We start from the raw sequence: 13,834 nt of genomic DNA on the forward strand, positions 1-13,834 counted from the left end.
ATGAGCCACATGGATAGCAGGTAACTGATATTCTTATTAAGACACAAAAATATTATTCAGAAGATTAACAGGTAGGTATGCCAAGAAGTCTTATTCCCATATTCATCGTTACAATGTTGACTTAGAGGAAAATAGTATAATAAAGAATGCTGGACGATGAAATTGTTGAAACTTATATGAAAAGACCTATTTCTACAAAGAAGTTCCTAGAGGCCGTTCATGGATAATTATATCTAGGAAGGTTTAATTACCCATGTAGGTTACAAAACAGAGGTAACTTAACTGTACGGCGACAGATAATGCTGAATTGTTATACTTTTCTTTACAAGTAAAACGTATTGATTTCACTCCCCTGGCCCCCCCACTTTTTTTTTTTAATTCGCAGTTAATATAAACGTCATATTCAATCACTTTAGTGCCGAAGACATTTAACCCTTTAATCTAAATATCCGTTGAATAATCAGGTAAAGTAAAAGTTCCCTCAGCAATATTACGACACAGGCGACACGCATCCTGACGCCAGCAAAATAAGCTCATTCGCAACAACAGTCATTCTAGAAAGAGCAGTAAAGGACAATGCTTTCCCGCTGCGTCATAGGTCCCATTTATCAAAGATATGAAGACACTGCCGGTGGATTCCCTTTCCTTCAGGTCATCTGTTTTTAAAAAAGGGTTCTGCGAAGATGAAGGGCATTACGGTCCAGGATTGAGAAAAGGATGAATGAGGTGAACGTGAAACGCAAGATGCAAAGTCTTGCACTTGCACCTCTCATAAAGTTGATTTGCTCCATAATCTTACTACCATTGCAGAAAACGTGCTCTCCTACAAAAGGCATGGACTAAATTGTTCTGGAAGACCGGCTGACTGGCCGACTTAATACGAAGAAGCAATCCTATTGGTGTTTGAGTATCATTCAGGGTAGATATTCCTGAACTGTAACCGAGTATCAAACCTTCCATGAAAAAAGCGGGACGCCATATCTTAAAAACTAAACTAACCATAGAATCTTCTTTAAAAAAATCTCATTATGTTTCCCACACCCAAATTACCTACAGTGGAGTGTTTATAACCAACCTTACTTAACCTAACCTAGGGGCATGGCAAAAAAAAAAAAAAAAAAAAACGGGGCTGGTACAATACTAGCATCATCTTCCCAGTTGTATCCCTATTCGGGGTCGCCGTTTCTAATGAGTCTCTTCCATCTACCTCTGTCCTGTGTCATTTCCTCCCATACTCCCTTCTCCCTCATAACATTTCTAATGCAATCTCTCCACCTGGTCTTAGGTCTTCCTCTACTTCGTGTTCCATCCATCTCCACGTCCATCACTTCTCTTGCCATGTGTTGCTCTTCTCTTCTCATCAGGTGCATACCATCTTAACCTTGCCTCTTGCACTTTCTTTGATGCTTCAGTGACCTTTACTGTGCCCCTAATATGTTCATTTCCAACCCTGTACTTTTTGGTCACTCCACTCATCCACCTAAGCATCCTCATCTCGGTTACGTTCAACTTTCTGCCCCGTTTTCTTTAGAGGTGCTGCTTCCAATCCATATGTCATTGCTGGTCTGACCACTGCCTTGTGCACTCTGCCCTTTAATGTTATAGGGACTTTCCTATCATATATGACACCAGGCACCTTCCTCCAGTTGTTCCAACCACACTGAATCCGGTTGTTAATTTCCATGTTCCCCTCATTGCCAACTACTGAGCCAAGGTACTTGAATTTATGACCCCTATTGATGTTTCCTCCGCCTAATTTGATTGTTGTTTGCTGGTCGCCATCCAATTCGGTTGTCATATATTCTGTCTTTTTCCTGCTTATTCTTAAACCTCTACTCTCCAAGGCATATCTCCATTTTTCAAGCTTCCCCTCCAGTTCTTCCCTGTTCTCGGCTACCAAGACTATGTCATCTGCATAGAGCAGACACCATGGTGGCTCTTCCCTGACATCCTCTGTTAACACATCCAAGACGATGTTAAACAGAAGTGGGCTTAGAGCAGATCCCTGATGTAGCCCGACTCCAACTTGGAAAATTTCTGTTCTTCCAACTGTAGATCTGACGCTGGTCTTTACATTTCTATACATCTCCCTGACCATTCTGACATACTTCTCCATTACTCCTCTCTCCCTGAGACATCTCCATATTTCCTGACGTGGCAACTATTCCACGTGGAAATGACTTTTTTGTTAGGTTTCTTCAAATCTAATTCGTTTCCACTCGACATTGTTCAAAAAACCATCAACAAAATACTTACGAAATTCTTGCAGTCACCAATACCTAATTTTAATGTCCCTAAAAGACTATTTTATGTCACAATCCCCTATATATCTGACTTGAAATTTACATCCAGCCTGAAACGAATCATTGAACATGAGATACCATGCCTTAAAGTCAAACTCATATCCAGCAATCCATGCACAATTGGTTCCTTTTTTAACTATAAAGATCGCCTTCAGCCTTTTATGCGATCCAACGTTATATATAAATTTACATGCCCTGGATGTCCGGGCTCTTACGTCGGATCAACTCGAAGGCTGTTAAGGGTCAGATATTGCTCTCACTTGGGCTTCAGCTTTCGCACTGGTCAAAGAATAAAACAACCTGAATTTTCCAACATCACAAATCATTCTTTTAATTGCAAAATTGAAGTACAAAAAGAACAGTTTTCCATAATAGACCATGTCAAAAATCCTGACCATTTAACCACCCTTGAGTCTTTATATATCAAGAAGCTTGTTCCCTCTCTTAACAGTAACACGTCCTCAGCAACTCTGTACCTGGCATAGTTGAAGTCGTTACTTTTAACTTGTCGTAGTTCATTCCATCTTCTCTCCTTACAATGAACGGTTGGTGTTTAAGCAGTCTCTTTTAACCTGTTTTATCATTTTTACTTTTTTACTTTGTTCTTTTATGTAATTTTAAGACTTTTTAATTTATGTGAATTCCTGTTTTTTACACTTTTATTGTTTGTTATTTATAAATGTGTCTTTATCTTTCACAGACTGATGATGCACAGAGATTTTCATGTGCGAAACGTTTCTCAGAATAAATTTATGCTTTAATCATTGTATCATGGACATCCCCTGGAGGTTTTATATGTGTATTCACTGACCTGCTATATATATATATATACATATATCTATATATATAAATATATATATATATATATATATATATTCATATATATATATATATATATATATACATATATATATATATATATATATATATATATATATATATATATATCTATATATATATATATATATATATATATATATATATATAAATATATATAAATATATATAATATATATATATATATATATATATGATATATATAATATATATAGGCTAAATATATATGAGGATCATATAATAAATAGTATATATATAAATTATATATATAGTACTAAATATATTATAATAATAAAATATATATACTCTATCACTATTACGATGATATATATATATACTAGCTATATATATTAGTATTGTATATATATAATATACTACTATAACTATTATCTATGTGTGTGTAAATCTTCTCTGCAAAGATTCATTTTTTATGATCTTTATTCTATTAACCATTATTTATCTCTCGCCTTCCTTTTTGCGTGTTACTTTGACTGCAAAAAATAGCTTATAGCAACACACCCGCCCCCTCCACACTACAAGAACCAAAATGAACACGAGAGGCACGGTGGACGACCAGAATAGCATTGAGTCCCACCATGACTTCGAGTTAAGTGTCACGCAAGACGATCGGCTTTTGAATACGGTTTCATATTCTCTCGAGCTGAGAGAGACATAAATAAAAACTTTATTCCTTTCATTTTCACAAAATGATATTGTTTACAAGATTATGGGACTAATATTTTTTAGCATTTATACGAAAATATTTCATTTTATCGATTTTTTCACCGTATGACATTCTTTTATACAACATGATGAAAATGATTATTGTAAAAATAATTGAAAATTAGTTTATTTAGGTACTAAATTATATTCGGCTTTGCATAATGATTTGGTGATAATAATTACAGTATCACACTTATCCAATGTCGAGCTTTTATTGCCTTTTTCATAATTAATATGAAAATGGTGTACCTACTTTTATCATAAGTTTTATGATAATTAAACATCGACAGAACAACATGCCATTTTGTTTTATGTTTGCATGTTAATTTCTTTTAAACAGTTACTAATAAAACGGTATTTTCGTATCTGTTGTTTCCGTAGTGCGTTTTACGAAAATAATCATCCGTTATATTCATAGAAGTTATGTTCACTGAACGCGAATTTTAACCTCCGAGAAATTTTAGCAGAAATATACGAACAGTATTTTAAAATCGGCTTCTCTTGTTATGTTCAGACAACCGTCAAATGAAACCCTCTTTATAACTTGTCTTGTTAAAGAAAGCCAAAATGCTAATATGTTGGCTTCAATAGAAATATATATTTAATGTGAAAACCAACTTTTTGAACGAAAGGTACTAATAACGGAATCTGATTATGCTCTTTATTAAATAATTTTAAAGGAAGAGACTCGAGATAATCACTCGAACGTTAATCAGGGTTTGGCTAAGGCATTTGGGTAGGTAAAAGCAAAAGGGTTAGCAAAATCCCTGATTAATGTCCAACAAATCCCAGTGCCCAAAGACACAGGACCAATCCTGTAACCAATCCCAAGGTCTAGACCAATCCTACATAGGTTTTACAGGGATATCACTCTCCCAGAGATTAATAAACATTAAAAGTTCAGTTAGGTATGGCCAACACAGCTCAGAGATTTTTAACCATATTACTAACCATAACCGCAAAATAACTGGAATTTGTCACATACAATTTATAGCAGCAACTGTGGTTCAAAAGCCAGATGGTAGAATCAGCTTTGATTAAACAAAGAAATTTGGCGAATCTCTCAAAAGGAGTTGCGACTCAAGATATTATAGATAAAATCTAACTCCAACCAGCGATTAAGAAGTTTAAAAAATTGTCAACTGGAGTGACATAAAGGCTAACCTCTGCATCTCTTAGTATGAATACCACTTTTCTGTAACTCGGAACTCATTCCTTACCTGCCTGAAGAGGAAGACAGTTGTTCTCCTTAATTCTTATTAATATAGCGTCAACGTTCTATATCTTGGTGTTGGTATGGGTTTCTTTTATCAGATAAAATTCTTTTTTAATAGGAAATATTTCACAGTCATATATAAATGTGTATATATATTGGATGTGTTTGTGTATCATTTTCTGTTAGACAATACTTATTAATTTATGGTATTGTTAGTTGAGGCAGCTTTCTTTATCATTACTTCACATATCTGTCAGCATATATCTACCATTAACTGACACCCCACAAAGCACGGAGGAATAAAGTAAATATTTCTTTCTCCCCTCTTCCAAGAGACTACAGGACGCCCACGTCGATATTCCTAGAAACCGAGGGAGCACGCTACACGGCCTGGAAGAAATGCCCTTTGATACTAGTATATTTACTCCGGACATCAGCCGTATCCAAAGCATCCAATGAGGAGCAGAACCCAAGCTCACAACAGTCTCCCCCTCCCCCCAAAGTCACAACCCTTTAGGGAGACCCAAGGAAAAAATTAGGCGGTGACTTTGAAGCAGAAGAAAGCACAGCTTGCTGAAGAGTCCACTGAAGAGAGAATAATGATATGCCGACCGGAAGAGATAATGATCCAGAAAAAATATTAAAAAGACAGTAAAATTTTTAGACAAAACCAATAAATATGTATATATATATATGATATATATATATATATATATATTATATATATATATATATATATATATATATATATATAGAATATACATAAAGAATTTATAGTCATTACTTCTAACCCACAAAGGAAGGAGGCAGGAAATTAGAGCAATATCTTCCGCAGCAGTTATTTTAGAGGAAGTTATTCCATTGTATTACATGACTTTGCTACGGAAACTCATTAAAGTTTTCTAAAAAGATGAATTGGCTTTCAATAATAAGCGTTGTTTTGCTAAAGTGAAATTTTGTGCATCATCATTGCACACTCGGATCTATAAACATGTTTTCTATATGAAAAGTTTCCATCTATAATTATTCAAAGCAGAAACAAAAAGAATATTCTATCCGTGGATGAGCTTATATAGAATAACTAAAAAATTAACTAATATCTATTTATTAACATTAAAGTTACAGCGCTCAAATGAAATTTTCGTATTTTTTTCTTCGGTGCAGGAAATTATAAGACTAAAAGATTTAGATTAGCAAATAACCTAAAGAAAAAAGTTACTTAAAAAATCATATCCAAGGGAAGTTTTTGATAGTACTCAAAAGTCTAAAGTATAGTCGATATAATATTAATTGTCGATCAAAACATTATTTCTAACCATATTTCCTTGGTTTGACAAAAGATCTATTAAGTAACATGTTTTTGTTATAAAATTACTATATTTACAATAAAAAATATCTATTTCAAGATAAGCCCCATAACTAATTACTGTACAGTGGTTTTTGATGCCCCATACTTTTTTATGTGCTTTTATTTTAAACTGACTGAACAGATGATGATACCCTTACAATTACCAGTTGGCTATGGATGCAATAACAAAAACAATCATTTTCAGTCTGCATTATGTCTGTTAACTAGAAAAAAAAAAAAATTTCACTTGTAACGATACGAATAATTTTACTACTCTTTGGAACGAGTTTATGCGCGCCATTGACTTCATAACTGCAATTTTAACCATGCCTTGTTTATCTATTGCTTCTTGTATCTTTCTGTCTACTGATAAATGTTACATATAAGAGTATAAAAAATTTCACAACTATTTAACTTTAACTTGCATCCTTCATACTTCAAGACAATATTCTTATTTCATCATCAGTATATTAGATAGTTTATTTCGTGGAGGTAGTTACAGGAGATGCCAGATTTAACAAAATCATTAATATGATAATTTGACACACTGCATATCGCATGTACTGTAAGGAGATTAGCAATATCAGAAATAAGCAATTTGGCTATTATGTGTTGCCATTTACAGTTAAGCTGTGAAAGTATAAATTGGGCTGTTTTTGTTGATTCGTCAGTTTAACCTCTACTTTCTAAGAGGGTGATGTATGGTTTCCTCCAGTTTCAAAAAGCCTTCTCCTCTAAATTTTTTTCCCCTCAGGATTTATCAAGCATCCGACTAGAAAAGCCGCCAAGTTACAACAAAAATATGCCGTTACAAGTGGATACAGAAAGTTGAACAAAGATTAAACTTTTCCAATTTTACACGGGGGTAGATTTTCCTGTCAGCAAGAACCCCAGATGTTTTGCAGGACGTCAAAACTGATTCGTGCAACTTTTGTCATAGCTGAAAGAACAAACATAATCTAATACAAATTAAACTGATTGAAATTCTTTCCGTGAACCTGAGATGTTAACATTTTACTAATACACTGGAGGTTAAAGCTCATCTTAAGTCATCTTTTCATTTGACTTCATTTAGCACCAAGAACAGAAAATGAAGTCGACTGTAGAAAACAAGGGCGTTCTTAACACGCTTGAATAACTGGCTCGGCCTTTTGTTGCGTTTTACATTCTTACAGAGAAAAATCATGATATTCATCTTATCGACAATTCCGATCATATCTGTGCAATGCGATAATGGACTTTTTAATTATAATTTATTTTCGTCTTGTTACCATGAGGCTATTTATGTCGGTTAGAAAAGGTTAAAAGAACCCTAATCAGCCTCATACTCCCTTGGACAGCTTACAAAGGAATTTCATTTGCAGGAAGGATTGTATCTTTGATCACTACAAGAAAATGACATCATATACGAACGCAATCCCGGTCTGATTTGCTTTTTAGATTACTGCTGTCATGCGATATGCAAATCATATAGGATGTACGTGCCATGTAAGACTTCTTATGATTTGACCTTATTATTTGTCCACGATCTATATTATTTAGTTTTGATTCTTTGTGTGTTTTTTGGTATGATCAGACATCTTCTCTGAGATTTCGTATTTCATATAGCAGAAACTTGCAAGCAAAAAGAAAAATACGTGATGTTCGAAAAGATGATAAACTTTTTTAGCACAATACGTTAAGATACCTCTGTCTATTATATTCGTAGAGAAGTTAAATGAATGCTTCTTGGATTTTTCTTAGTATAGGCTTTGAAAACATAAACTGAAGACCAATTTCTCCAACTTTCCTAAGTTTCTTGAAAATATAGTTAATTTGCAAATACACAATTTACCTTTGGTCTCTATACTTTCTTCCTTACAACCATATATACATTGGGACGGTCCTTTAGATGTAATTAAGGTGAGTTTAAACAACTCAAATTTTGTTTTAGTGGTAACTTCATTTTGAGTGACCAGGGGCTCTTTGAAAGTTTAATATTAAATCCTATGTATGACTTACAGTACGTCAGGAGATAGAACTGGTTAAAGCAAGATCGTTCTGATACCGCAAACCTTCGACAAGGTTAAGCAATATACACAAAGTACAGCACTTCTCAAAAATCCCATTTCTATGTCTCCCAAAACCTAGTTATTTGCCTCAGCACACCATTGGTCTATTTAAAAAAAAAATTCTCACATACCGTCATATGTGATTCTGTTAAAAAACAGACAAACCAACAAGCAAACTGTAAGAGATGCATGATATCCTAAGAATATGTCAATATTCAGTAAGCAGAACATTGCAAGGAAAACAAATAAACAGTTAGGGTGAAAAACAGCAAGGTCTCTCATGGTATCCAGTATTCAGTGTAGTACAAAGCCCAACTGGCAAAAATGTTCCCATCTGATTAGACCCAAGTGGATGCCTTACTGACAGGGAAATAAAACAGTCTCCTCTCTAACTCCACAAAACAAGATGGCAGCGAGCCTTCAAGACAATCTCCAGCCACTAATATAAATACGTGATATCCTTAAGCTCGTTTTGGCAAGACTGAAAACAACCGCTGACGACTCTAATAAGGGAACATCAGTTTTCTACAATATGTTCTCTTTTAACGTAAGTTAAGAAGAGCTTCGAAGTCATGCAACGGAAAATCTATCTGATTAAAAAACTAGCTGTTCAACTTCTTGCTTTTTTTTAAAGTGTAGTGGCCATCATTGCAAACAACATGATGACTATTCTGGTCCAGGTACAAAGAAAACAAGAAAAAGGAAAAAGATGGAAGAAGGCGGGGTCTTTACCTTTGAAAACACGTAGTGCTAAAATAAACAGAGAAGTAAAAATAAATTCATCAAAATATTTTTACTTATTTTTAAAACATTTTCGTTCTACTACCGTTTACGCCCCTCAATCCCACATTCTTTGTCTCTCCTACTTTCAAATAAACATGCGAGATGTTTGTGCCTTTTCCCGTAAAGACATCATCCATCCATAAGACAACATCAGATTATATTACAATGAGCTTCGAGATACTCATCCCTTTCCTAACACAACGTCAAATGATATTAGGATAAGTCCCTGGAATGGAGTCGCATATAGGCAAATGCGAAGGAGGAAAGATGACTTTAATCTTTTGCCGGAATGGAAAATTGCCTCAGAACTTCTGAGATAACTGCCTATACCGTTCTCTCAAATCTTGTCTTTACGAGAGAGAGAGAGAGAGAGGAGAAGAGAGAGAGAGAGAGAGAGAGAGAGAGAGAGATAAAAGTAGAATCATTAATGGATGAAAATGTAATGACACACACATATAATATACATATATATATAGATATATAGATGTATATATAGATATATATAGATAGTATATATATATATATATATATATATATATATATATATATATATATATATATATTATATATATATATATATATATATATATATATATATATATATATATATATATATATATATATATATATATATATATATATATATATATATATATATATATATATATATCTACATATCTATTTATCTATATATATTATATCTATCTATATATCTATATATCTATATATATATAATTTCAATATATATATATATATATATATTATAAGATATATATATATATATATATATTGTCAATCGTGATGGTCTATCCGCCATTTTAGCATCCAATTCGAGAGATCCTGCCCCGGGAATTTGAACGAATGCAGCAGGGCTGCCCCTAGCCAGAGTCTCACCACCTACCCACCTATCCTAGACCAAGTTCCTCCCCCTCCGAGGTCTCTTACTTTCAGATGCCACCGCAAGACGCAGCGCCAAGCTGGCATCCCCCAAATGGGGAATCGTAATGCAAGTCTAGGCCTAAAACAAAAGGGACAAAAGGTTCCTGACCAGTAGAAAACCCTCCAGGGGGGGGGGTGAACCCCCACCTTCGCAGGACGCGCGGCAGGAAACCGAGGCGTGGGTGGCTGTCTTCACCGTTTGATAGCCTTAGGAGGTGGACGTGCTGGCCTCTGTCCGCCCTTCCGAGAGGCAACTGTCTCTCCCTTAAAAGGTAGGTGTCTGTTGTATGAGAACCTCGTACCTAACTTCCTTCGCTCCTTCCTCATGATAACATCCCATCCTTCCCTCCTATCCGTACAGAAAGAAATCCTATCCACCGATCCTTTGTTTCCTCTCCCTCTCCTGCCCTCCGGCGTGCCCTCGTGGCGGCCTTGCCCAAGACCGTCTCCCCTCACCTGAGCGCAGTCTCTCTCTCCATAATGTCTAAGTGCTAACCGTTCGTAACTAGCAGTCATAGCCTAATGTGTAATTCCTCCTATAAGACTTATTGCTACGTCCATTAGTAGAAATAATCTGTATAAGTCAAATAGTGCAGTGTAAGAAATGGCTAAGTGGATTAGCGTATCTGTGCATATTAACTAGTCTTTAATTGTCGTAAATTTCCCTTTCAGGGACGAGAGTACATTTGCTGAACTTCCACGTAATCTGGTACGTATAACAGTATATCGTACACATTCCACTCCATAACAAGCCCCTTGCAGCTTCAAGCTCCAGCGGTTAGCCACGGTTAACCAGAAAAATTTATGTATCCGTTGTGCCTTCTTAATTGTAAATAGAAGTAAATACATTATTGCCGGTATTCAGTGTCTATATGCCGGCTGGCGACCTCCCACTTCCCTAACTTAATTGTATAAATTAGGATATACGTTTGCTAGTAATTAAATAAGGCCAAGGCAGCGTAGAATCTTAAAACTGGCGACCAGAGCCAAGATTCGCTAAGATAGTTGGTTAATATCTTTGTTTTAAAGTAAATATTTTAGGGCTGTTGCCTTGTATGATAAGGCGCCCTATGAGGTAATGTTAGACTTGCGATAATCTTACGCTAAGTCGGTTGGTATTACACTTTTCCCTCTTCAAATGGTGTCTTGGGGTTTGTAGAATATCAACTTACGAAGTCGGGATTATCTTCTTGTTTATGACGACGATGTCGTTAAACTCATGGTGAGGAGGTTCTTGTAGAAAACACGAAGTATAAAAATATATATATTCTTCTGAAGTTTTACATGCTGAAGATCAGATATGATTGTACAAGTCTTCTAATAACGATAGCTTGATTGCTTCTGCCAATGATGATGGCTACTTCTGTTCTCTCTACATGATAAAACTTAGGTAAAGAGATACAGGTCTTCTAATGACGATAGCTAACTCTGTTCTGCTTCTACTACCATCTCGGTTACCAGTCATAAAGGAACAAGCAGTAGTTCGAACATATGAACATACAATCAGATAACATAGTTACATACGAACACACAATCAAATAGTTACATACGAACACACAATCAAATGAGACACGCTACAGATCACGTAGGCCGCTTGAGCTATAGGTCACGGTGTTTGTCTCAAGCAGGGAGCTTGGACTAATATTTATAAACAATTGAATGACTACAGGTGACGGCATGTCAACTTAGCCTAACTTTTATTGTATAACGTCATCTTTAGCGTCTCCTAGTCTGATCACATTCCTGCAAGCAATCTGGTTGACCTCTTTAGTTTTAGTCTTTTATATATATGGACTAACATTCCATATTTTTATTATGTAAACACTTACAAATATTCCCCTTTCTATCTTTGGTGACTGAGACGAACCTTAACTTCATTTTTGAGTAAATTATATTATAACTGGAGTTGGAATCGTGGAAGCAAAACAGCCAAGAAAACTTTAATATTTCGTTAAAATCTCTCGTAAGTGTTAACAAGGAATTTGCATAATAATAAACAGGGCATATAGGAATAAGTTCCCGCTAACGTTCGTAATCATAACGCAAAAACGATCACTGTGTTTAACGTTCATTTTTACATCCTAAAGTGTAAGGTGAGTGCGTTGGTTGTGAAATAGTGTCGTTTAAAATCCCGCGGAAAGTGTATGTGTGTGTGCACGGACGCTGCTAGCTCGCAGGGCAGCCAACCGTCACGTGTTTAACGACTTTCCATAACGAGTTACAATATCGTTCATAATAGTAACGAAATCGTCGTGTTAGGTTGTTCTTATTATATTTAATGTAAAAAATATTCTGGGATTTCAAAGTAATTATGATTTAAGATTTTGTTTTCTTTTTACGGGACTTAACTTTTGCACAGTTGTAAACAGAGGGTAAACCTGGGAAAGTCTAGCCCCACACATACGTAACCCAGAACGGAGACACGAGTGTTTTGTTTGTTTGTTTTTCTCTTTCGAGCTCCGACTTTACGTGTTTATGTTAATAGGGCAAACTTTTTTAGTGTGAGGAGAAGGTAAATAACGGTATATGCTTTGTTACTTTGTAATTTTATTTTTTTCTCTTTCTCACTTAAGTGTGATAGACATGTGTAAATGGTTGGGAAAGGAATAATTCCTGTGCTAGATCGTTCAGGTTAAGTTTCATATCATTATAATGTGTGGATCTTTCTAAACTATGGGAGACATAATTCATTTATTTCAAGTGAAGGGATTAGTTATTGGTGATAATCATCTCTAGTGAAGCAAAATTAATTAGCGTTTCATGATTGCAGCTAAACCAAAATAGCAGTTTCCTACGCAATCTTAACTTACGCTTAACCCCCCCCCCCCCCCGGGGGCAATTTAAAGTTGTGTTATTTTAGACGTTTGTTTACCTTTAGAGTTCTTATTGCTCCCTTAAACTGACAGCCACAACTACAAACCCTAATTTTAATAGCTAGCCTAGGGGATCATCCATTGCTTTGATTCCTGCCGTAGGTCTATTATTCAGCTAGCCTAGGGGATCCATAGGGGATCGCTTTGATCCTGCCATAGGTCTATTATTAGCTAGCCTGGGGATATCCATCGCTTTGATTTTCCATGCCGTAGGTCTATTATTCTAGCTAGCCTAGGGGATCACCATTGCCTTGGTGGTTCCATTGCCTTGGGTTCCTGCCATAGGCCCATTTTTCCTAGCTAACTTTCAGGATCACCCATCTTTGTGATCCCTGTTTACGGCTTAGTGCCATATAGCTTACAGGTACACCTCTTGCTGTGTATTCCTGTCATTTGCACACCTCGACAGTGTAGTCCTTTCCAGGTACAATTATCAGTCGTGGTGCCACTTTGCACCGCTTTATCTGTATCCTTCCTGCTGCCAGACTTCTGCTTTGGCCAGAGTGTCTTTCCTTTTTCCGTGCAATTGCTTGCATGGCCAACACCCCACTTACAAATTATTGTTGAGGGTGATCCAGTAGTCATTTCAAGGAAATTAGCAAAATGCCCACCACTGAGATCCAGGCTATAATGGAATTGGGAAAGAGGCTCGGATATGATGGAACAGAATTGCAAGCCAATTTGTCCGAGAAACCCAGGCCGAAGCCAGGATCGAAGCAAGAGGAGAGAGAAAGAGAGAAGGAACGGCAGGAGCATGAATTA

The 13,834-nt window shown here is 35.8% G+C and overlaps 1 protein-coding gene across 1 annotated transcript; it reads right to left on the reverse strand.

The window, feature by feature from the left end:
* Positions 1-1,480: 1,480 nt before the first annotated feature.
* LOC135218826 (uncharacterized) lies at positions 1,481-13,608 on the reverse strand. Its single transcript, XM_064255276.1, has 2 exons — positions 13,474-13,608; positions 1,481-1,771 (listed from the first exon to the last, which is right to left on the reverse strand). Exons 1-2 carry the CDS (start codon positions 13,606-13,608, stop codon positions 1,481-1,483), a joined length of 426 nt encoding a protein of 141 aa, XP_064111346.1.
* Between the last annotated feature and the right edge of the window lie 226 nt (positions 13,609-13,834).

The sequence above is a fragment of the Macrobrachium nipponense genome, chromosome 1 (genome assembly GCF_015104395.2).
Source record: "Macrobrachium nipponense isolate FS-2020 chromosome 1, ASM1510439v2, whole genome shotgun sequence".
Classification (NCBI taxonomy): domain Eukaryota; kingdom Metazoa; phylum Arthropoda; class Malacostraca; order Decapoda; family Palaemonidae; genus Macrobrachium; species Macrobrachium nipponense.